At 43.0% G+C, this 26,537-nt stretch overlaps 2 protein-coding genes across 2 annotated transcripts; both read right to left on the bottom strand.

The window, feature by feature from the left end:
* Positions 1–6,372: 6,372 nt before the first annotated feature.
* On the bottom strand, positions 6,373–11,285 carry LOC119275701 (E3 ubiquitin-protein ligase hel2-like). The gene is made up of 7 exons (XM_037556600.1): positions 10,934–11,285; positions 10,474–10,791; positions 9,294–9,502; positions 9,166–9,214; positions 8,212–8,301; positions 8,028–8,090; positions 6,373–7,899 (listed from the first exon to the last, which is right to left on the bottom strand). The coding sequence occupies exons 1-7, from the start codon at positions 11,099–11,101 to the stop codon at positions 6,670–6,672; spliced, it is 2,127 nt and encodes a 708-aa protein (XP_037412497.1). The 5' UTR covers positions 11,102–11,285; the 3' UTR covers positions 6,373–6,669.
* Positions 11,286–12,589: 1,304 nt separating this feature from the next.
* On the bottom strand, positions 12,590–19,645 carry LOC119275700 (50S ribosomal protein L3-2, mitochondrial-like). Its single transcript, XM_037556599.1, has 5 exons — positions 19,304–19,645; positions 18,196–18,405; positions 16,397–16,501; positions 13,165–13,278; positions 12,590–13,074 (listed from the first exon to the last, which is right to left on the bottom strand). The coding sequence occupies exons 1-5, from the start codon at positions 19,643–19,645 to the stop codon at positions 12,904–12,906; spliced, it is 942 nt and encodes a 313-aa protein (XP_037412496.1). The 3' UTR covers positions 12,590–12,903.
* Positions 19,646–26,537: the final 6,892 nt, after the last annotated feature.

Below are 26,537 nucleotides of genomic sequence, written 5' to 3'. Positions count from 1 at the left end.
TACCAAGTATATTAATATTGAGCAAATTACCATGTTATTAATGACTCTCAAAATAATTTAAGTGAAGTATGAGAGTTCATCTATTTCTTCAAAATAAAACTACCACCATGCTCTATAAGGGATAAGTGATGCACTAGAGCAAATGACAAACTACTCCGAAAGAAATAAGTGAAGGTCAATGAGTAGCTAAATAATTATGCAACTATGCGGAGACTCTCTCTCAATTAATAATTTCAGATCTTGATACTTTATTCAAACAGCAAGCAAAGCTAAAGAAAACTACATTGCAAGGATAGCACAACTCATGTGAAGAAGCAAAAACTTAGGCTCAACCAATACTAACCGATAGTTATTGAAGAAGAAAGGTGGGATGCCTACCGGGGCATCCCCAAGCTTAGATGCTTGAGACTTCTTGAAATATTATATTGGGGTGCCTTGGGCATCCCCAAGCTTGAACTTTTGTGTCTCCTTAATTCCTCTCATATCATGGTTTCTCTTTTTATCAAAAGCTTAATTCACAACAAACTCAACAAGAACTCGTGAGATAGGTTAGTATAAACCAATGCAAAACCTTATCATTTTCTACTGTAAAAAATCACTAAAATTATTATTCAACATTGCATACTAAATGCCTATGCATATTTAATACTCCTATCCTTAAATAGAATCATTAAACAAACAAACATATGCAAACAATGCAACCATAACAGCAATCTGCCAAAACAGTACAGTCTGTAAAGAATGCAAGAGTATCATTACTTCCTGACTCCAAAAATTATGAAATAAAATTCCCACTGTAATAAATTTATCAGAGCTAAATATGCAAAAAGATTCAACATTATACCACTCTCTGACTTTTCTAGGGAATTTCTGCAACAGCGGTAAACTTTCTGTTTTCAAACAGCAACATGTATACTAGCAAAGTAAGCATGGCAAAGGCTATCCTTGACTTCTTTATTGAAACTAAAGATGCAAAACATTATTCTAACTAACAGCAAGCAAATACTAACAAAATAAAATGACGCTCCAAGCAAAACACATATCATGTGGTGAATAAAAATATAGCTCCAAGTAAAGTTACCGATGAACGAAGACGAAAGAGGGGATGCCTTCCGGGGCATCCCCAAGCTTAGGCTTTTGGCTATTCTTGGATATCTTGGGGTGCCTTGGGCATCCCCAAGCTTAGGCTCTTTGCCACTCCTTATTCCATAGTCCATCGAATCTTTACCAAAACTTGAAAACTTCACAACACAAAACTCAACAGAAAACTCGTAAGCTCCGTTAGTATAAGAAAACAAAACCACCACATAGGTACTGTAATGAACTCATTCTTAATTCATATTGGTGTAATATCTACTAATTTTAACTTCTCTATGGTTCATACCACTTAATACTAGCCATAGATGCATCAAAATAAGCAAACAACACATAGAAAACAGAATCTGTCAAAAATAGAACAGTCTGTAGTAATCTGTATCAAACGCATACTTCTGGAACTCCAAAAATCCTACCAAGTCCTAAGAAATTCGTGTACCAATCCAGAGAAAAAATAATCAGATCAAAATCACGTTTCTGTGAATTAACAAAACTAATTACTGGGTGCAAAAGTTTCTGATTTTCAGCAGGATCAACACAATTATCATCGTAAGCCATCCTAAAGGTCTTACTTGGCACTTTATTGAAACAAAAGCTATAAAACATGATTATTACAGTAGCATAATCATGTGGACACACAAAAACAGTAAAGGTAAATATTGAGTTGTCTCCCAACAAGCGCTTTTCTTTAATGCCTTTCTAGCTAGGCATGATGATGACAATGATGCTCACATAAAAGATAAGAATTGAAACATAACGGGAGCATCATGAAGCACATGACTAGCACTTTTAAGTCTAACCCACTTCCTATGCATAAGGATTTTGTGAGCAAACAACTTATGGGAACAATAATCAACAAGCATAGGAAGGTAACACAAGCATAGCTTCAAGAATTTAAGCACATAGAGAGGAAACTTTATATTATTGCAATTCCTACAAGCATATGTTCCTCCCTCATAATAATTTTCAGTAGCATCATGAATAAATTCAACAGTATAACCAGCACCTAAAGCATTCTTTTCATGATCTACTAGCATAGAAAATTTACTACTCTCCTCATAAGCAAAATTCTTCTCATGAATAGTAGTGGGAGCAAACTCAACAAAATAACTATCATATGATTGAAAATTAAGATCAAGATGACAAGTTTCATGGTTATCATTATTCTTTAAAGCATACGTGTCATCACAATAATCATCATAGATAGGAGGCATGCTTTCATCATAGTAAATTTGCTCATCAAAGCTTGGGGGACAAAAAATATAATCTTCATCAAACATAGTTTCCCGAAGCTTGTGGCTTTGCATATCATTAGAATCATGGATATTCAAGAAATTCATACTAACAACATTGCAATCATGCTCATCATTCAAAGATTTAGTGCCAAACAATTTAGAGATTTCTTCTTCTAGCACTTGAGCACAATTATCCTTTCCATCATACTCACGAAAGATATTAAAAGGTGAAGCGTATGAGACAAACTTAACTCCATTTTTTTTGTAATTTTCTTTTATAGACTAACTAGTGCTAAAACAAGAAAAAAAAGATTCAATTGCAAGATCTAAAGATATACCTTCACTTACCTAGCCTCCCCGGCAACGACGCCAGAAAAGAGCTTGATGTCTACTACACAACCTTCTTCTTGTAGACGTTGTTGGGCCTGCAAGTGCATAGGTTTGTAGGACGGTAGCCAATTTCCCTCAAGTGGATGACCTAAGGTTTATCAATCCGTAGGAGGCGTAGGATAAAGATGGTCTCTCTCAAACAACCCTGCAACCAAATAACAAAGAGTCTCTTGTGTCCCCAACACACCCAATACAATGGTAAATTGTATAGGTGCACTAGTTCGGCGAAGAGATGGTGATACAAGTGCAATATGGATGGTAGATAAAGGTATTTGTAATCTGAAATAATAAAAACAGCAAGGTAACAAGTGATAAACGTGAGCGTAAACGGTATTGCAATGATAGGAAACAAGGCCTAGGGTTCATACTTTCACTAGTGCAAGTTCTCTCAATAATAATAACATAGATAGATAATATAACAAGCCCTCAACATGCAACAAAGAGTCACTCCAAAGCCACTAATAGCGGAGAACAAACGTAGAGATTATGGTAGGGTATGAAACCACCTCAAAGCTATTCTTTCGGATCAATCTATAAAAGAGTTTGTACTAGAATAACACCTTAAGACACAAATCAACCAAAACCCTAATGTCACCTAGATACTCCATTGTCACCTCAAGTATCAATGGGCATGATTATACGATATGCATCACACAATCTTAGATTCATCCAACCAACATAAAAGTACTTCAAAGAGTGCCCCAAAGTTTCTACCGGAGAGTCAAGAACGTGTGCCAACCCCTATGCATAGGTTCCCAATGTCACGAAACCCGCAAGTTGATCACCAAAACATACATCAAGTGGCACATGATATCCCATTGTCACCACAGATAATCACGGCAAGACATACATCAAGTGTTCTCATAAAAGACTCAATCCGATAAGATAACTTCAAAGGGGAAACTCAATTCATCACAAGAGAGTAGAAGGGAAGAAGCATCATAAGATCCAACTACAATAGCAAAGCTCGGGATACATCAAGACCGTGCCATAGAGGAACACGAGAGAGAACACGAGAGAGAGATCAAACACATAGCTACTGGTACATACCCTCAGCCCCGAGGGTGAACTACTCCCTCCTCGTCATGGATAGCGTCGGGATGATGAAGATGTCCACCGGTGAAGGATCCCCCCTTCGGCAGGGTGCCGGAACGGGCTTCCGAGAGGTTTTTGTTGGCTACAGAGGCTTGCGGCGGCGGAACTCCCGATCTATCTTCTGTTCTGGAAGTTTTAGGGTACAAGAGTATATATGGGTGCAGGGGGTACGTCGGAGGAGCTACGGGGGCCCCATGAGGCAGGGGGCGCGCCGGGGGGGGGGCGCCCCCCACCCTCGTGGGCAGCCTGTATCTCCCATGACGTGCACTCCAAGTTCTCTGGGTTGCTTCGTTCCATTTTGACTCCGTCTGATATTCCTTTTCCTCGAAACACTGAAATAGGCATAAAACAACAAATCTGGGCTGGGCCTCCGGTTAATAGGTTAGTCCCAAAAATAATATAAAAGTGGATAATAAAGCCCAATATTGCCCAAAACAGTAGGTAAAGTAGCATGGAGCAATCAAAAATTATAGATACGTTGGAGATGTATCAAGCATTAGCCAGTCGGTTATCATTTGGGTAAGATTTGCCCTTTGATGGGACAATAAAATATATATTTAACTCCTGATGTTTCTGTGAGGTATACCAATGAGATAACCAACATGAGAGGAAGCTCAGACGTATAAAGGGGATAGAACATTGCCATTAACTCAATTTGGTGTAAGGTTCAGAATTTATCTTGCCCGGCCAAGTAAAAAAATAGTTCACGTACTTTGCTTGGCACCCTTCCCTACCGTGTTTTGCTTGCCAATAGGCATTTGAAGGTGTTGCCTCAATGTCCCTCATGCTCTTAAGGATCGGAGGATACAAAGCAACTGTTTTCTCAGTGTAGAAAGCGATGGAAGTTTGGAGAGTGTTGAGGCTGGTGAAGGGAAATGTGCTACGCCACAAAAAAAATACATGTACAAACATGCCTATGAACACTATGGGACTGAGTTTCAGTGTCTTAAGGCACCTGCCTTTGTGTGCATGACATGTGGGCCCAACAAATGGTTGGCCCACATGTCACACACCCAAAGGTAGGTGCAGCCACGGCACCGAAGCTACATTCGACACTCTGGAGGTTACTGATAACGATGATCTCACTAGCAATCAACACAGTGGAAGAGGAAGAAAAGTTGGTGAAGCTTGCCGATTTCCACGTCTAAGTTAATTATATCCCAGCCACGAGAATTTTCTCCGGGATGATCCGTTGATCTATTGTCGAAGAGGACGACACTTCTGAGGTACCCGCGCGTACTGATCTAGCAGTACCGCAACACTCCATGGAATCAGCAAGAAGAATTGAGGGAAGAACTAGATGGAGCATTAGCCATGCGGCAATCTGATCTAGATTAGATTTAAACTGGAGAGAGAGAGAGAGAGAGAGAGAGAGAGAGAGAGAGAGAGAGAGAGAGAGAGAGAGAGAGAGGCGCAAGTAGCAAGGGGAACAATCATGGGATGGTTTTTTTCTCCTAGTGCACCCCTCGCTATATAGGTGGCTGGGAGGTTTGGGTCGACCAACCCTTGGAGGAGTCCCTCCTCCTTGCATCAAACAGCCCTAGTCCAACTAGGACTCCCCTTATTGATATTGTTACTATGTTGATGTCACTGGGAACAGAATCGCTTTGGTCCCTTCTCCTCTGCACCATTGATGCTAGAACACAAGAGTTCTAGGAAAAGAAGAAGAAGGTACTTGAAGAATATACAACCAGGAAGAACAAAGTGAATGGATTTTCCACAACATTTTTGTTTTACTACAAGTTTGTTGCACCAATTCTTTATCGAAATATATGTACCCTCAAAACCGGTCCACAGAAGCAGGTATATTGCTTTCCATTTACGATCCAATTACATAAATTCCTGGAGGGATATACGAGGGGAAATAGATGATAGACACAAACGAGTTCCCGAATCTTGGAGCAGGACAATGGGCGTGCCCTGGCCCCTGCATGTCACAAACTCCTGCCCACATGAAGCTCCTAGTTCAGGCATCAACACTCATAGTTGTAATTCAGGCATGGTCATGTTGCAATTCGAAGTTGAGAGGAGATTAATCTCTCCGGGGGCGGTACGTCGCTTAAATGGTGGAAAAATCAGCATTGTATTTCACCGCTTCAAGACCACGTGGAACATATTAAGGCTAAAATATTTCTGTGTTTTTTTTTTCATGTTGCATTGATCCTCTAATACTAAGATGAGGTATATATAGAGTACAAGTGTAAGAGAAAGAGACTTGGGGTAGAGGCAAGTCATAGATGATTTATACTTATTCTCATCTCGTGCAGAGCCATTGTGTTTATCACGGCAATTCATACCTACACTTTGCGCCCTCGGGATTAAGAAGACAAAGTAAAGCGTCTTGAATTGTTCGTTACTGTTGATTACTGACAAGTACTACTCCCTTTAATTCAAATTAATCGACGAGCTTTGGTACACCATTAGTACAAAGCTGTACTAAAGCTCCGTCAATTAATTTGGATCTGAGGGAGTACCTCTGTTAGGAACAGAGGCTGTACTTTGTATTAGGTTGGACATAGCGCACTGATGGATTTGGATATGTAAAAAAGTATAGTTCTAGATGGATTTGATATGTATTTCCATACAAACTTCGAAATACTAATCCTGACAGAGACATCCCGAAATACAATAGCTTTGATAGTTACCATCCACATAGTTCATAACTATTCCTTCTTCACAACATTCACGACACAATTACGCAAACTCAACATAAAGTTCAGACACAGAGAAACAGAAGCGAACCAAATAATCACTCCACGGCCTTTTCAGTCGCCTCAACAAGCCAGACACAAAGCAGGGGAAAACGGACGTTTTCACAGCAGCTCAGGTGGCAACTCATCCTGTAAACCGCAGTTTACTTCTTCGCCTTGCTCACGAGTCTCTGCCCCCCACGGTTTTGCCAAGCACCCTTCACAGGCCACCTCGGCTCCTGCAAAGGTCCATCGGCTGCTCCACACCCTTCTCTCAACAGCGCTCTAGAGCCTCCCACCTGCGACTGAAGCTTGCTGGCAGCACTCAGGAGCTTACCCTCTAACGAATCCTGTGCAGCAGCAGGAAGTTTCCCCTTCCCCTTATTTTTCCGGGTGCAGTCTTTCGAGCAAACAGCTCCACCGCCACCATTTCCTTGGAGGCTTGTAAGGCGCAAATTCGCATAGTAGGCATCAGCAAGCTCCTTCTGCTTTTGAGGATCCGGCAGTAACCTTGACATTTCAAGAACGAGGTGCGACAGACCAAATTGTTCGACGTATGAAAGATACTTTGAAGCATTGATAACTCCTTGACGATACTCCCCGGAGATCTCTTTGAACATCGAGTACCTGTCCCGGTCCATTCCTAATGCGGCCTGCATTCTTTCAACCAATGAATTATTCGCTGCACGAACATCATCCACAGAGCACAACACCTGGCGGCTCACAGGTGTTTCTTGCCTTCCATTTCCTGCAGAAGTCAGACTCAGCGATCCACTAACGTGAGGACTTGTGTTGGGTGTAGGCCAACTTGGGGAGTGACTTGAACCAGAAGGGATCAAATCAGTATTTTGAAGGGACCAATGCTGAGCAGAATGGTGTGTATTCACAATTCCATTGCTTTGTTGTCGGAGCCCAAATGCATGAGTGTTCTCAGCTACCTTTCGTACCCCCTGCTCTGTTGAAGCGGCAGTTCTGTTATTACTGCCTGATAAAGGAGGGAATTCCAAATCCATTGCGCGTGCAGCAGTCCGTGAGCTCCGACTGACAACTGGTGTATACCCTGATTGCCCTGATATGGGAGGGGATGAAGCTTCTTGAAAACAGGAACCTATTCTTGCATCAGGAACCTCCTGGCGGGAGAGGGGTTGTGGTTGCTGCCAAACACGATTCATCCCAGAGCTTTGGCCTGCTTGTGATGAGTGCCCAGAACTAGATCGCAAGGGAGACACAACTGCAGCAACTTGATTTCCCGAGCCACGACCCATATTTGCAATGCTATTCTGAACAGACAGCAAGGTATTGTCAACAGAACCATTGGAGAGGCAAGCGTTATGCCTTCTACCTCTGCCATTACTCTGCTCTAGCTCACTCCGGTCTCGAGAACTGGTTGGTGTCTGTCAATGACGGGCAAAGTAAAATAGATCAGCTTAATGCTCCATTTTTACTATCAATATGTATATGCTAGCATGTCAATAGTTGGCTTAACACAAGAGATGGAAATAAGGCAGATTCGTTTGTACACCTGGAGAGCAGAATTCTTCTGTGCATGAGGCATGCGCTTCCTATGCTCCACAGCATTGTGCCTCTGGAGGGAACAAGAAAAGAAATGATGTAATATCAGTAAAGGATAACCAGTTATCATGTACTAATCTGGTGACATGTCCAGGGAATATGATTTAACAATATATCATTTGTGTTTGACTTGCCTTAAGCTCTGCTTCACTTTGGAAGACAATGAACTTCTTCTCCAAGCACTCTCTGTCCTCGCAGAAGAAATGGTCTCTTCGGAAATGCATCTAAAGGGGCACATGCACCATGTTAGGTTCTAACATGAAATTTACCACAATTTTGACTTGGAATTCTGTAGCAACTTGTTATTCCAATTTAATACAAGTCTACCACTAAATTCTGTACCATAGGATTGATATGCAGTAAAAATCTTGTGTGGGAATGGCATGCATAGGCACCGAAAATGGAGACCATGTTATATCCACATCAAGGATAATAGATCTAGCAGGCACAGCTCCAGTTGGAAGAGATAGACAATATGCTATGGTCTCGCTTAACTGCTACGGACATGACCTTCAACTGCGGAAGTGATGTGACATCAATTTAATCAATATACTCATTACAGTGTTCCGAAAGGCGCTGCCTAGCCATAGTCTGCATAGGTGGCATCTACATGCTAGGGTACACCCTCTCGCCTAGGCAGCCGCCTAAGCAGGACTAGGCGCTGGTCTGCTTCCTGATTGGTGCCTAGCACCTTGTGAATGTACTCCCTCCGTCCGGAAATACTTGTCGTAGGAATGGATGCATCTAGACGTATTTTAGTTCTAGATACATCCATTTTTATGCATTTTTCTGACAAGTATTTCCGGACGGAAGGAGTACATTGATGGTCCAAACATAAGGCATACTTAACAAATATAGACTCGGAGATTAAAAATGGGTAAAATATACAATTCTATTCAAATAACCTAGTTGGGCAAGGATAGAACCTTATATCTTATCTACACAATATTTGGTATCCACTCCAATATCTCTGTAGTACAAATTTGCCCATAGATGCAATGTTTACATGTATTTATGTTGGTTTTACTGCCTAAAATTAAGATAGCACTCTGACTTTAGTATAACTATGCCAACTTGATATGACATACCTCTAAGTCATCATAGTTCCTGAAATAATCATCCTGCCCACCGTGCTGCCTGTAAACAACCATGAAGTCAGAGAAACCCTAAGCTTTGTACTTATGCCCCAACAAATAAAATAACGGTTGCGTAGCACCTCTGACATATGTGACAAGAATAATGTTCTCTTGTCATATGTGTATCTAGCTCAGTCTCTCCATAAAATGGGCTTTTACAAAACTTGCACATCGGGTGCCCTGCAAAACCCCGGCGCTCAACTTCCGAGCCATCCACCTCTGAATCACCGGTTTTTATGTGCTGGTTTAATTGAGGCCTTGTATAAAGTTTCTGCTCGCAAATAAATACCTGCTCAAGACAACAACAGTACAGGAATTTCTTATAAAAATCAAATATTGTGGAATACATGAAATATTCATTACTCGGGCTACAAGCCAAGTATGCAATCATGATAAGCAGGATGTACCTTCATAACTAATTTTCCCTGCTGGTAAAAAGAAATCAGTGGGAATTGGCAATATGCCAAACATTAAATCATTATGCAGCAGGTTGAAAAATATGGTTCAGCTATGTTAATTTGGGTGTTCTCCTAACTATTTTAAGCATGTAAATGTGAACTGCAAGAGAATGGAAATGCTAATTTGTGGACACAAATCTTCAAATCAACAAATCTTCTGAACTATTTAACCATTGTTTGTTCACATCTGATGTAATAAACTTGAATGTTGGAGTGAAAAGAAGTGATGGAACTCCAAAAAGGTTAGATATTTTATCTACTATTAGGAAGAATACATACATTTTTGCTATGGTCTAAATGAGAGAATTATATGATATATCATCCACTGGTGGATAAAAACAAGGGATGACATGTGTTAAGTTGGTATGGAGAGCAACGGGCTAGCAAAAATAATACAATCAACACTCAGGAAATAATACTTCCATTGCTACATGTAGATGACAACAACGGCAACAAAAATATGGCAAAGCACTACTAGTTTGTAAATGATACTAATAGCATCATACAGCAACATGATCTAAGAACTATCATGTCAACACAAGAAAAAATCAAGTCTTAATGCATTAGTAACTGGTATTGAGCACTGCACAACTAAATGCAAGGATGAATTGACCACGCCGCACCAAGTTATATGCCTAGTGTTGCACGAAGCTATTGGTATTACCAGCAAGCATTTCATCACATTAGAAAATACTCCCTCCGTCCGAAAATACTTGTCACCAAAATGAACAAAAAAGGATGTATGATGTATCTAGAAGATTAAAGCAGTTAACAAGGACAAGCAGGCCATCAATTGCATCACCTTCCTCCCATCCAAGCAGAGGTCGCACATGTACAAGCAATGCTTGTTGGACAGATGGGCTTTGAGCTGCTCAATGCTGTCGAACTTGATCTTGTGTTTCGCCTTGGACGACTTACTGCCCTTCTTCCCCTTGTTGCCGCTGCTTTCGCAGACGGTGCAGGAGATCCGGCACATCGCCCTTACCATCCTGTAATGGTCAGCGTCGTCGAACCACACCTGCGTGGCCTCGTGGTACCAGTACTCCCCGGTCTTGCCCTCGCCGGCCGCGGCCGGCAGCGCCGAGAGATCGCCGATCGCCTTGGTGCGGTCCCCCATTTCCTGGGCAGCGAGAAGCCATCCATGAGGGCGGAATTCGAAATTTTGAGACGCGCGCGGCGCGGGGGCGGCGCGTGGGGCGAGAGGGTTGGGGGCGGGCAGGGGAAAAGCGCGGATGAAAAAACCCTAGGTAGGTGGTGCTGACCTTGGTGGCGAAGACGGCGGGGCAGTGGGTCATGCAGAGGCAGCAGCGCTGGTCGCGGAGGACGAAGCGGAGGCGGGTGACGCAGGCGGAGCAGACCTCGCGGTGGCCGCAGGCGCCGTAGGCCACCCATTCGAGCGGCTCCGCGCAGACGGCGCAGGCGTCGTCCATGTCGAGCTCCACGGCGGAGGGGGGCGCCGGCGGCGGGGGAGCTGGCCTGGGTGGCGGGGGAGGAATCTGCTGGTTGGAGAAGCGGGGGCAACGGAGGGGAGGGGAGGTGAGGGGGGAAGGAGGGGTCCGGTCGAGCGCACGACGCCACAATGTCGGAGTTGGTGGGGAGCCCTGCACAGTACGGTAACTGCTGGCGCTGGAGCGGGGCAAGTGCGTGTTGTTTCGATTAGGATGTTCCCTTGAAATAGCAAAACTGATTAGGATCTTTCCCTTGTATTTACAGAATTTATTTAAGAATATTAAATTAAATTTTATAAATTAAATGAGATAAAAAAGACCTAGAGAGACATATCTAACAAATCCCGGCGATAAACTATGTCGATCCAATGACCTATATTTCTTCAATTTCAGCGTGCAATTAATATCGTACCAAATATTAAGATCTACAGTATACACGTAATTAATGATATCTTATTTAATATCAATGTCCAATTTTTCTTCTAATATCAACGTGCATTGCATGTATATATTCACCAGTATTTAAAAAGAAAAAATTGATTAGGTTCTATGTTATTGTTTATTTTATTTTGTGATCAAATTTTTTGATTTGTTCATCATGCCATGACAGTACAAAGAATACATAAATAATAAAATTATATCCATGCCCGTAAACAACCTAGCGACGACTATAAGCACTGGAGTGAGCTGAATGTGTGTCGACGTCATCGCCCCTCCCTCATCGAAGCATGGCCAAACTTGTTGTAATAGAAAGTTGAAAAGCCGTCGTGTTGAGGCCCTGCGGGACCTACACAAGAGCAACAGCTTCGCCCATGAAGAGAAGTGTAGATTGAAAGGAGAAGACGAACAAAGACTCCAAGGAGATCTACAAAAGACCAACACCGATCGAATCTCGCAAGATCCGTTGTAGACACATCTTCACATGCCCTCCGACGGCACTAGAGCATCATTGAAACAAGGACTAGACAGGGAGAACATCATTCCAACTTCAAAGAGCAGCTACCGTCTCATTTTTCTGAGCAGGACACAAACCCTAAAATTTTTTACAAAAATACCTAAAAAGATAAGCAAGATCCCTCCTGCCGGCAAGGGCAGAGGTCCACCGCGCCACCATAAGGCCACCAGATAAAAGGCGGACCGGCAGAGGCAGAGAAACCCTAAGCTTTTTTTCCCCTTGGAGAGGAGACGGTGGCAGCTGCGTCTAAACGGTTATGCTTTAGGCTGAATATTTTTTGTGAGGGTGACGAGGCTTATATGCAAAGGACGTTCTGTTGTTACATATCTCATGTGTGTTGCTAGACATACATAAATACATGACTTAAAACGAGATTTAGTTAGCTGTGCCTGGTTTGCAAAGTCTCGTGTACATTCATGTTTTCATGCACAGTAGTACTAGTAAGCTAGCACGAAAAAAGAAAAATGGACTAGCGGTATAATCAGGCAATGGCGGAAATTACTTCATCAGGAAACTAGAATAGTAACCTCGGAATAGAGATTTTCGATTTTATATATCTATCTGAATCATAGCTTACACAACTTATTAAACAAAATAAGATCCACTCAGTCGACCAAACAATCAGCTCAAAACCCTAACTGAGTCAGGGCCCTGGCATATATGCCAGGTAATGTACATGGAACAACATTGATCTGGCAGGTCAGTAACGGGGTAACTCTTGTAACCCAGGAGCTACTCATATATCCAATGCAAAATTTAACAGACAATCACGTGGGATTGTCAACACTGCACTGAAAGCAAAAGGGATTCTTCGAAATTTGTCCTAGTCTTAATCTGCTGCCATGAACGGGTCGACGTCACCAAGATCAGCAATGAGCGGCTCCATGTCTTCCAACTCGCCTTCTTGTGAGAAGTACGTAGGGAATGGCAGGAAAGCTCTGTCGGGTTTCTTGTAAATAGAGTCCTTGACGAAAAGAAAGCTGCCTTGAGGACCAGGAACCTGCAAAGTTCACAAGAGAATGCATAACACACATATCACAACATAAACATTTTAGCTAAAAGACGTACTGCACAGTGGAGATGAAATTACCTGGCCTTTCAGATACAGTAAGTTCCTGGCAGGGTCAATTTGGTAAACCCATACATTTTTCACCGTGCGTTGAACACCACCCATGCGCCCAGGCATTTTCCTGTTTTTGAAAACCTGCAACATTGTTACAGCTGTTAGCCTATATGGAGTACTACCGGCTGCTTAGGACACACCGACAGCTTCAAATAGCGCATTCCTACCCAAAAACTAAACTTATAAATGCCAATTCACATTCAGAAGTGCATCTGTTTGTGCTTCTTTAAAGCGGCCTCACTGGTAGCTCACACCTTAGGAAACTTGAAACATTCAATAATGTTCATTTCTTGGTGATAATTTAAAGTGGCCTCACTGGTCACTTCCACCTGAGGAAACTCGAAAAGTTCCACAATGTTGCACATAATACATGGAAAGGATTAAAAAAAATAGCTTCTATTGACGGGTTCTACCTTGAGAATGCTATATTTTACTATAAAAACAATCAAGTTGCATGGATTTTCTATTATTTTGCTCTATATATTTACAAATTCACTCACTAACATCTGTCAGGAGTCAAATTCATTTGGCATACATGTAAGTAGCTACATTGTTGCTATTGGCACGTATTCTGAGATGGCCGACAGATGGCATATGTGCTACGTCACACAGATACTTCAGAAAGTGCGCGTATCCAGCCGGATACTGCCCCGATACTCAGATACTGCCTCGATACTGCCCGATACGTATCCCGTAAGTATCCTGTGATTTATTGATTTAAAATAAAGAAAGTAGTGTTTGATACGTCTGGGATACCTTTGGGATACGCTTTGGATACGGCAACCCCTTCGTTCGACGTGAAAAACTGAAAACTCCTCGATCCCCTCCTGGTGCCGCCGCACGTCAACAATTCCCAGCTCGTCCCCTCGACTCCTTGGAGCAGGCAAGCAGTCCCAGCCCACAGGTCTCCAACTCTCCGTAAATTCTCAGCTCCAGTTCTCTCCTCTCCCGCATGTTCTTCTCTCCTTCTCACCTTCTGAACTCCAATCCAATCGACGCTGATCGGTCGCTGGCTCGTCACCGGCAGAAGACATCCGTGTATCCCCTGCAGGAGGTATGTTCTCATCTCCCTCTCTTTCTCTGAGCTCTCTTCTCCATCTCCTTCTCTGAATTCTGTACGTAGGTGTTTTAGGTTTAGGTTTTAAGATCAAATTGTCTAATCTGTTTTCCTAATCTCCTTTTACCAAGCAGATCGGCCATGTCTAGTAGGTCTTCTTCAGTTAGAAGTGAAGCAGGCAGTGGAGGTAGCGTGGATGCAGTCCATGTATTGGCTGCTGCTCGTGTGATCCCGGAAGATGATAATGAGGAGAAGCCTTATTGATTTGTGAGCTGGTCGTGATGTGAACTCCCGTTTTATTTTGTGAGAACCTGAACCTAAATTATGATATTTATCTATCTATGTGACTATGTGCGTGTGAATTTGATGTGTGAATTGTGAATGTGATTACCTTATTTGTTAAGCAATTATGTCAAACCATTGACATCGTCCAGCCGTAGAAATGCAGTATTTGTTAAGCAATTGTGAAGACTTCAAATTTTTAAGAAAACTGTGTGTTTCCTACTGAAAACTCGTTATTTTTTTATATCTTTAATAATTAATATGCATATACAAAAGAGCGAATTTGACATGGGAGGAGTCCGTTAAGAGAGACCTGAAGGATTGGAGTATCGACAAAGAGCGAGCTATGGACAGGGGTGCGTGGAAGCTTGCTATCCATGTGCCAGAGCCATGAGTTGGTTGCGAGATCTTACGGGTTTCACCTCTAGCCTACCCCAACTTGTTTGGGACTAAAGGCTTTGTTGTTGTTGTTTGTTGTTGTTGTTGTATACAAACGTATCCCCGTATCCTAGTTTTTAGAAAACTGACGTATCGGGCGTATCCCCATATCGCATATCCGATACGTATCCAAGTATCCGTGCAACGTAGCATATGTGAGCACAGGCCAGTTTGACAAGTATCAAGTAAAATTAGCACCCTTATTGTCTCTCTCTAGATTCCAATTGAATTAGGAAGAAAAATAATATGTTCCCTAGAAACAAAACCCCAAGGACCCAAACCCTAAAGCCCTAACTACCTTTGTTGCTGATGCATGCGCATTACCAACACCACTTTTAAGCTTTGAGATTTAACTCCATCAGGATGTAAAAACTTGATTGAGCGAATTTCAAGTCACTGTAGGCCACAAGGGTAAAAAGCAAAGTGCACATATCATTTTCCGTGAGAAGCATTATTTTGTGGGTCTTATACATCTATACATGTACATCCAGTGAAGCCATCACTAAGGCCTCCTTTTGGTCCATAGGATAGGAATATCATAAAGGGCAGCCCCAGTGCATGTAGCTCCCGCTTGCGCAAGGTCTGGGGAAGGGTCCGACCACTTTGGGTCTATTGTACGCAGCCTTTCCCTACATTTCTGCAAGAGGCTGTTTCCAGGACTTGAACCCGTGACCTCATGGTCACAAGGCAGCAGCTTTACCACTGCGCCAAGGCTCCCCTTCAGGATAGGAATATCATAGGAATAGAAAAACCATAGAAAGTGAGGTGGCATGCATCTCAATTCCTATAGTGAAAGAGATGTCACTTGATTCATAGGAAAGGAATTTTTCTATTGGGTCTAGGCCCATGTTTTTTTTCCTTTGAAATGTGAAGGATTGGTTCCTATCCTCCATAGGAATATGAATTCATTCCTACCAAACCAAAGGACTCCAAACAATTTTTTCCAACAAAAATCCTACAAACCAAAGAAGGCCTAAGATCAGAATAACAGCATACACTACAATCTTAGGGAGACACAATCATTGTTTTGGGCACATACACTGATACATATAAGATTAAACCTTATATGATACTCCCTGAGTAGACACTAAAAAAGATAGAAGATGCAAATCCACTTAATATTATGCAGTTATGCACAACACACAAGGCAGTCCTATCATCCTATGATTACTCACTAATTAGAAGTATAATAAAACAGCACTGCTACTAATTACTGAAGCAAGGTCTTATCTATCCTAATCATTTTACATATTAGAAATAAACTGGCAAATAAATACAACATCCAAGAATAGTCATGCCAAGAGGGTGCATAACTTCCAGCAGAAGTCCAATGCTGCGTGTTCTAATGGCTACCATGTCTCTTTTCAGAGGAGACATGTATACGAATTGTTCAGTGCGTGGACTTGTGAGTTTATAACATACCCTGCCAGGAGCATCCCTTTGACCTGTAGAACCGATGCTGCGATGTGATAAAGAAGCACCATGTGATGCAGGCATCCCACTAAAACCATGTCTTTTCATGCCACCCTACAAGAGTAGAAAATATAATGTTATATAATTGATGTACAGTGTTACATTGACATATTTCAGTAATTGGTTTGTTCTAAAAGAGGAAAGTACTAGTATCTTAAGTGTAGCAGCAAAAGTTAAGTTGTAACATTATGAGAATATATATACTTGATTGCATTGGCGACGTGAAATTAAGTTGGAACATTGAAAATCATCCACAACTTAGATTAACATCCCAAACTAACATTATACCAGTGTTCATTGATTACGAGTCAGAGTGACTAGTTGCTAGACTACTATATGAGTCGCATTCTAGGTGTCAACTAGAAATCTCGTGTAGACTAGTTCGCCGAGTCGAGCAGTCGAAGGACTAGTCGTGCACCTTGAGTCGTTCGACTAAAAAAAAGGGTTGGGAGAGGATAAGTGAGCGAGCCGCCCAGCCCAGAGCCCACAGCCCATGAGAGGGAAAATTTCGCCCGCTAAGTTTCCAGCCCGCTCCGAGCCGCCTCGCCTGGGAGTCTGGTAGGAGGCGCCGCCAGCACCCAATGTCCCACCGGTGCCGGCACCCACCACCGCCCCTCCACCCCTGCTTGCTTCAGTTTCAAGATCCTTCGGTCTGAACTGCAATGTCTACGCCGCCGGAGATACCTCAAGTAGTGTGTTCAGCAGCTGCTGCAGCTCAAGCCGATGAGCAATACGATCCATCGAAGGATCCTGCAAGAAGCCAACTAGGAGCAAGGATCCAGAATGGAAATATGCTTATTGGCCTGATATGCAGGACAAATTGACGCTCCAATGCACTTTGTATAGTACTCCCTCCATTCCATCATATAGTGCGCCCGCGCTTCCCGAGATTCAAGTTTGACCATAAATTTAACTATCGAGACCGACTGCGGCGGGAGCAAAAATTATACCAGTGAATTCGTATTTGAATTCACTGGTATAATTTTTGCTCCCACCGCAGTCGGTCTCGTTGGTTAAATTTACGGTCAAACTTGGACGTCGGGAAGCGCGGGCGCACTACATTGTGGAACGGAGGGAGTATATACTCCCTCCGTCCCGAATTACTTGTCTTAGATTTGATGTATCTAGACACGTTTTAGTGTTAGAAATATCCGTATATAGACCAATCTAAGACAAGTAATTTGGACGGAAGTAATATTACATACTAATACTAGGTCTTAGTAATTGATTACTGCAAGTTGTGTGCTACAGTACCATGTCAGCCTAGTCCAGCAGTAGTCTAGACTAGTCATGATTAGTCTATGAGTCTCAACCTTTGAACGACTCGTCGACTCGTAAACGTTGCTAGTGTTACATTTAAAAGAAATTTAAAACAATTTTCATCAATTAAGTTGATCTCACATATAACCAAACTGCATTTTTAATTACCAGCAATCAATATTTGTATTTATCTATGTTTTTAAAAATCATTGGCAATGACTTGATTGTCAAAGAGCCAGCAGCGAAAGCAAACATTGAGGTTTTTGGAACAAGGCTGCTTCCTAAAATCAAGGGATAGCTAGGACCCTAGGATGTATAGACAACATTTTGAAGCAGATGCACACAATTTTAATTGTCTATTTTTGAAGGAAGAGGTGTTACGGAAGGAAACCGACTATTTAATGACGCTGTGTTCAAATAAAATGGTAAACATGGTGATTTGTCAGCAAGTGCAAAAACCATTTTACGTGGTAGACAAAAATACATACCGCAAAACCTTTTCCCTTTGTGATTCCAATGACATCCACAAATTGCCCAGGTACAAAATGACGAACCGAGATGGTTGTTCCAACAGGAAGAAGTGCATCCTCAGTAACAGGAAACTCCTTTAATTTTCTCTTAAGAGGGACTCCTTGTGATCTAAAGTGGCCCACTTCAGGCTTTGTTAGATGCTTTTCCTTCTTTTGGCCTGCTCCGAGCTAAAAAAATACCAGGAGAGACTTTCAGAAGTTAGCGAAAATTTGCACTATAAAAGTGGTAACAACAAAACCTGAAGAGCATAAGTGCTACAAACTAAACAAACTAAACATATATACTTGCATTTAGATCAACAAAATACAGAACCAAGATGGAATGTTTATATTGCACTAATGTGTCTAAATTATCCATTTTGGGGGCAGGTAGTCATCTGCAATGCAGCAACTGGCATGAACTTAGCGCTAACAAAACTCGATGGTTATTCCTCAAGCATATTGCTAGTTGTTACTGCAAATTTAGGAGATGACAAAACATTGGGAGCACAATTAAAACAACCTGATTTGATCAGCCGACCTAATACACACGATATCATGTTTGTAGAGAATGGTAAGAAAACGTGAAGCAGGCTAGGTGTTCTGTTTTTTTCTAAATTATAATTCCCAGCCCCCATTGGAGAGACGTGGGAAGAAAATCGCTATTACATGAGTTTGGTCACAAACATAAAATAAACATAACTACCTTCGGCAGCTAGTCTCAACGCTAATGATCTAGTCATGTAGTGAGTTACCAATAAGTCATCGAAGAGCACTTAAATTTCTAACAAAAATATATTTTACGACATCTTACGTCTAGATCGAACCTTAATCGCATGGGAGGCCAAACTTTAGACCTAAAGGCACAAAACACTCAAATTGCTTTGAGTCTTAACAAATGGGTAAAAACTAGCACTACTTTTATGGGTCTAATTCCTTGAGATTTCACAGAATCAAGTTCCAATACTTATTTTCTCAGTGGAACACCAAGGAGTACTTATTTTGTCAGTGAAGTGTGAAACAATGCAGCAGTTTGTGATCCCTGTCATATACAAAGTTTGGTACAAAGATGAGAAATTTGCAGCACCTGCAGCGCGTAGAACCCCTCCTTCTCGGCGGTCTTGACCTGGCAGACGACATTGTCGTCGACCCAGAGGACGGTGATGGGAACCTTGGCCCCCCACTTGTCCCACATCGCCGACATGCCGCACTTCACGCCGATCACGCCGGTCCGCCGGGAATCCGGGCCCATGACAGCAGGACGCGCCTCTATGATCCGGCCTCCGCCCTCGCCGCCGGCGCCGGCATCGTCGTCGTCGGGATGGGAGACGAGAGGCTCCGCGGAGAAGAGGCGGCAAGGGGGGAGGCGGGGCCCGGCGAGGGAGAGGTGGCGGAGGCGTGCGAGAAGACTTCTCGAGGCGGCCGCCATGGCGGTAGCGGCGGCGGCGTTCGCGTTGGCGTTGGTTGTGCGCTGGAGATGGGCCGCGCGGCGGGATGGGTGGGGGTTTACGCGGCGGCGAGGTGGGTAGGGTTTAGTGAAGTGGGGAGATCGGGGGGAATGGCCCAGATGGGGAGGAGCACGCACATGGCCACACTTGTTAGTTGTAACTGGGCTTCTGCCTTCGGGTGTTTTCTCTCCGTTTTCTTCTTTCAGCGATGCCCCGTCAAGATATGTTTGAAATGAACTCCAAATATTCACAAACCGTTTGATTTCCGGGTTTTTATTTTATTTTTTGCCACTATACTCACTTTGCCCTTTGATAATTCGTCACTAGCTATAGAAAAATGTTTATTCTAAGTTGAATGATAACAATCAAATATAAGCCGCGTCCCTGATGAACACGTGCCCATGTGGACCCACCACCGCTTTCCGGTAAGCCTCATCTTTTCGCACTGCAGCTCTTCTCCATTCATGTGTTTCCCTCATTCATCTCATTCCCCTCCCCACGTCGAGCTCCCATGGCGACGTGCCCAACCCCACCCACCGTTGATGTAAAACATGAGAATGACGGCGACCACCGTATGCTTCATCTCCGCCGCAATGGTTGTTTTTTTGTTTGTCGCACACCGTTGCGATGTAACAAACAGGCCAAAAGCGGAGCTGCTCGCGCTCTGCTGCTATGTAGTTGCTGGAAGGGGGTCGCCTACTCGCCGCCAGTGTTGCAACGCAGCAGGAAGAAGGAGGCTGGAGGAGGGCGCTACTCCCGGCTAGTGTTGCCACGCAACACAAAGACGCAATCACCGATGTTGCGATGGGAGCTACGTCGGGACACCAGCGCTGCGATGTAGCACCGCCACGTCGGTGTCAACGTTGTAGCAAAGCATCATGAGTGTTGTGATGGGGATTCCCCGGGGCCGCCGGTGTTGTGACCAAGCTCCATCGAGGTCGTCCAGTGCTGCAATGGAGCTTCGTTGGGGGCTACCAATGCTGCAATAGAGCTTCACTAGGGGGCGCCAGGGTTGCGATGAAGCATCATCGAGCCACTGGTGTTTCAATGGCGCGTCGCGGGGGCGCAGGGGTGCTTTAATGGAGCATCATCGGGGTCGCGAGGGTGCTGCGCTGGAGCATGATATGTGTTACTGCTACTTGTGAGCTACGTTGGGATTTTCCCCGAAGAAGAAGGGTGAATCAATATAGTAGCAGATAGTATTTCCCTCAGTAGAGAACCAAGGTTATCGAACCAATAGGAGACTCGGCGAATCAATAGGCAATGGCGAGGCCTTTCAATCCATATCAATGCGAGGAGTAGGGATTTTCATGCAGCGGATGCACTGGAGCTATAAGTGTACGAAAGCTCAGTATTAAAACTAAGTGGATGTGCATCCAACTTGCTTGCTCATGAAGACCTTGGGCATTTGAAGAAGCCCGTCATCGGAATATACAAGCCAAGTTCTATAATAAAAAATTCTCACTAGTACATGAAAGTGACAACTCAGGAGACTCTTTATATGAAGAACATGGTGCTACTTTGAAGCACAAGTGTGGTAAAAGGATAGTAGCATTGCCCTTCTCTTTTTTTCTCTCATTTCTTTTCATTTCTCATTTTCTAGAACAATATCAACAACCTCATCCCCACATTTTTGGAGGACTCAACAGTCTCCATCATTCTTTACCTCACTGGGACAATGCTCTAATAATGATGATCATCACACTTTTATTTACTTACAACTTGATAAACTAAAACAACATGACTCTATATGAATGCCTCTGGCAGTGTACCAGGATGTGCAATGATCTAGTGTAACATGTATTACAATGATGAATGGTGTCTTTGCCAAAAATATCATGCCAGCTCTATATGATCATGCAAAGCAATATGATGGTGAACACACATGTCATAAGACAGAACGGTGGAAGTTGGATGGCAATATATGTCGGAATGGCTATGAAAATGCCATAATAGGAAGGTATGGTGGCTGTTTTGAGGAAGGATATAAGGAAGCTTACGTGTGATAGAGCTTATCATATCACGGGGTTTGGATGCATCGACGAAGTTTGCACCAACTCTCAAGGTGATAAAGGGCAATGCACGGTGCCGAAGAGGCTAGCAATATGTGGATAGGTGGGAGTGCGTAATAGTTCATGAACTCACGTTAGTCATAAAGAACTAATATACTTACACTGGTGCAGAGACGTGCTATACAAATGGTTTTGAACCCCTTTCCGCGACGGCGTTTCGAACCGTCGCCAAGTGAGTGACTGCGATAGGGGGGGGGTCCTTCCCACACGACCCAGAAACAGCCGAGGATAGGCCCTCCTGGCACACAGGCTTAGGAAAAATGAGCTCGTGTGCGATCGGACGAGGCATCGAAACTCAATCGTTTCCGTTCGTATGTATTACCCACACGGTGATTCCCAAAAAACATTTTCGTTCGTATGTATATCACACACGGTTTTTGTGTGGAAACGTTTGTGCAAGGTGGCCTAACGCAAACAGTTCTCTATCAGAAGCCGTGTGTGATTGTTAGGATCGAACACGCCTACTTTCTAGAAACCGTGTGGGTTGTTTGAGTTCATCACCCACGGTGTTATCTGAGTAACCGTCTGCAATAGAAAACCCCAATAAGCAAGGTAATTAGCCTATTATTTATAATCCATGTAGTAATCAAATTGACATTTCTTATAAAACACACCAGATATTTCATAGCCGTATAACAGCAACCAGGATTTCATAATCGAATTACATCAGATAGCTTCGGCACTCAGTTACGCCATTACACAACATCACCAAGTTTCACATGCAACATCAAAAACCTTTGGAAAGTAGCATCATACCCAGTAAATAGACAGATGAATCTCATCTGGGAAACTACAGAAGCGGAAGGCAAATATTGAGCCTACAGTGATGTTGAATGTGCTTGCAACTTTAGGCCAGTGGCTATGGATAATTGCCCGCCCAACCTTCGTCCTCTTCAGGAAGACTTCAATATTGTACCATGGGTGTAGAATGAATACCTTCCTCGCCTCTTGACCATGCAGCTGGTTTGAGAGGTAATCATCGGTGAACTACTTTGAAAAGTACTGAAAACAAAGATATGCATAAATCGCTGTTATAAATTTTGAAATGGCGCAAGGGGTAAAAACAAGGTAAAAGAGTTAGTACCATCCTATAGTTGACTGATGTCTTCTTCATTGTGAAAACAAAGATCTTGTTGTTATTCATTGCAAGTTTCTTCATCCTAACAATCTTTCTGAGTTTCTTGACTTGACTGATATTCATGGACATCTCATTTCCCCGTATGCAAAACTGTAGGATCGAAAGTATGTCTAGAAGGGGGGTGATTAGACTACTTGACCAAATAAAAAATCTAGCCTTTTCCCAATTTTAAGTCTTGGCAGATTTTAGCAACTTAGCACTTAGTCAAGCAAACAACCTACACATGCAATTCTAAAAGTATAGCAGCGAAATGTAAATCATTGCATATGAAGGTAAAGGGGAGGAGTTTGGAGGGAGCAAATGCAATGTAGACACGGAGATTTTTGGCGTGGTTCCGATAGGTGGTGCTATCGTACATCCACATTGATGGAGACTTCAACACATGAAGGGTAATGGTTGCGCGAGTCCATAGAGGGCTCCATCCACGAAGAGTCCACGAATAAGCAACCTTGTCTATCCCACCATGGCCATCGCCCACGAAGGACTTGCCTCACTAGGGTAGATCTTCACGAAGTAGGCGATCTCCTTGCCCTTACAAACTCCTTGGTTCAACTCCACAATCTTGACGGAGACACCCAAGTGACACCTAACCAATCTAGGAGACACCACTCTCCAAAAGGTAATAGATGGTGTGTTGATGATGAACTCCTTGCTCTTGTGCTTCAAATGATAGTCGCCCAATACTCAACTCTCTCTCACAGATTTGGCTATGGTGGAAAGATGATTTGAGTGGAAAGCAACTTGGGGAAGGCTAGAGATCAAGATTCTTGTGGTTGGATTGAAATGTCTTGGTCTCAACATATGAGTAGGTGGTTCTCTCTCAGAAAATGAGTAGTGGAAGTGTAGACACGTTCTGATGGCTCTTTCATAAATGGAGAAGGGGGTGGAGGTGTATATATAGCCTCCACACAAAATCTAACCATTACACACAAATTCCCAAACTCGGTGGGACCGAATGGTTAAACTCGATCAGACCGACTTGGTTCAAAGTGTGAATGTTAGGCATTTCAGTGGGACCGACAACATCAACTCAGTGAGGCCGATGCGCTAGGGTTAGGGCAAAACCTCACTCGGTGAGACCGATCACATGAACTTGGTGAGACCAATTTCAGTAATAAGCAAACAGAGACTTGGTCAGGCAAACTCGGTGGGGCCGATCGCTCATCTCAGTTAGACCGAAACATTACAAAAAGGAAACAGAGAGTTTGCAATGCCAACTGTGTGGGACCGATCTCTCACTTTGGTTAGACCAAAACATTACGAAGGGAAATAGAGAGTTTGCATTCTCATCTCGGTGAGACCGAGATCCCTATCGGTAAGGCCGAACTGATTAGTGTTTGTGGATATGGTTATATCAAGTGAACTCGATGGCGCCAGATATATCAAATTGGTGGGGCTGAGTTTGACTTTAGGTTTAGGACATATGTGGAAATGAGAAAGTGGTTGAGGGTTTTTGGAGCATATCACTAAGCATTTTGAGCAAGCAAGCCATTAAGCAACACCTCATCCCCTTTTAATAGTATTGGCTTTCCTATGGACTCAATGTGATCTTGGATCACTAAAATGAAAATGTAGAGTCTTGAGCTTTTGCCAATATGTGTCCTTAACATTTTGAGGGGTCCACATCTCTAGTCCATGCCATACCAACCATGGAACTTTCTGAAACATTGATCTTGAAAGAATATTAGTTCAATGAGCTATATGTTGTTATGAATTACCAAAACCACCCGGGGATTAGTTGCACTTTCGATCTCCCCCTTTTTGGTAGTTGATGACAACATATAGATCAAAGCTTCGACAAATGATAGTACAAATGAAGTACATTGTCGCTTTGAGAAGTATGTGATAAGAAAGAGCTCCCCCTAAATTTGTGCATTATTTGAAATTTGCTTTTGAATGCAAATACACAACCAATTAGGATCATGGGTCACTCTTCCATGTCACAACATCTTGGTGGAGCGCTCAAAATGATAAAATATTAAATATGCACTCATCACCAAAATAAGATATGAATGATCATACATGAGAGATAGAATATCATCATTAAGCACAAGCATTAAAGTATGATATGATCAAACATATGACCATACAAGTATCTCACACACAAGCATAAAACATTGTTTCAACCAAACAAGCAAATCAAATGAAGTAGCAAGAAAGCAAAACAAGCAAACACACTCTCTCTCTCTCGAAGCCTATGATCTATACACTTTCTCCCCCTTTGGCAACAAGTTAATAAAAAGCTTGAAATGCATAGTGTTATGCGGCTCTAAGCACGATCTCCGGGAGCTCCGGAGTGCGAAGGTGGCGTGGAGAGGAGTCCCGCGACGAATGCATCCGAAGTGGTCTGAGGAGCTGGTGGAGTTGCAACTGGAGGAGCAACAGAGGTTGTAGCTGCTAGTGCTGATGTTGTAGCCCTGGTGTCAATGGCTGGCACAACTGCAGACCTTTGTGCCCTTGGCACTCTCTGAAAAGCTTCAGTAGTAGATCTCCCTCTTCTCTCTTCAGCTTCATCCTGGAGTTGCTCAACTGCAGTTTGGATCTCTTTGACCTTCAAGTCTAGATCATAAAATTTAGTCTCAATGATTCTCTCTAGACTTTCTTGGTTCTGAGTCAGGGTTGCCAACCCTTTCTCAATCCTCAAGCTTGCTTGAATGAGATAGCCTAATTGATCTTTCTTGGATTCAAGAATATCTGAGAAGCTTCTTATGCACTTGGTGGCTTGGTTGCCTTCTCTGCTCTAGCTTTTTCTTTCTTCTCCTGAGCCTGCACGGATGTGGGATGTGATGGATCCATGACAACCACATTATCCTCAAACTCTGGTAGCAGGGGAAGATGTTCCTTGTCCAAGAGATATATGCACTTGCCCATCTTGGACTTGATGAGCATCTGAATTTGTGGAGCATAGCCACATGATCTCTTCTGGTCTACTACTGTCCTCTTGATTGTCTCAATGATTAGTGTCATCAATTTGAACTTTTCAGGCACATCAAACATATGCAGCAAAATTATTGAGTGCCCTCTAATCATCCTGTCATCTCCAGACTTGGGCAATAGAGTGTGTCTGAGAATTGTGTTGATGGTTGGCAGACCTGACAGCAGATAATACACAGACCCAAACTTGTGGGTGTCCAAGGCAGCATCTGGAATTTCCTTGTACATATGAGCCATTGAGTCATGTCCCTTCCTTGGCTTAGCATATACATCAGTATCATCCGCATGCTCTTCTAGGGCATTTATCAGCTTTGCCCACTTAGCCACAGTAGATTGGTACCTGGTACCCTCTGTCATCCAAACAATTTTACCATCAGGGTAAAAATGTGATGAGGAGTAGAACTGCATGATCAACTCATCATTCCATTTTGTCAACTTCTGGCCAACAAATGCATCAACTCCTGTTGACTTGAAGCTCTCATGGACTCCTAGGAAATGATCTTCATTGCTGTCAATGTACTCCCAGTCGACCCATCTCATGTCACTCACTATAGGCGTCTTTTCAAGCAGCACAGTCTCATAGAAGTCTTGTTGTTCCTTTGTGTGGAACCTGTAGTCAACAGCTGTTCTCCTTCTAATGGCATATGGGTAATTCTTCCTCCATAGCCTGAGACCCGCATCCTTTCTCAGCTTCATGTTTTCTGCAACAGGATGTGTGTCATCGTGATC

The sequence above is a fragment of the Triticum dicoccoides genome, chromosome 3B (assembly GCF_002162155.2).
Source record: "Triticum dicoccoides isolate Atlit2015 ecotype Zavitan chromosome 3B, WEW_v2.0, whole genome shotgun sequence".
In the NCBI taxonomy this organism is placed as follows: Eukaryota; Viridiplantae; Streptophyta; class Magnoliopsida; order Poales; family Poaceae; genus Triticum; species Triticum dicoccoides.
Note: the sequence above shows the minus strand (reverse complement) of the source record. Positions and strands in the feature narration are given on the sequence as shown.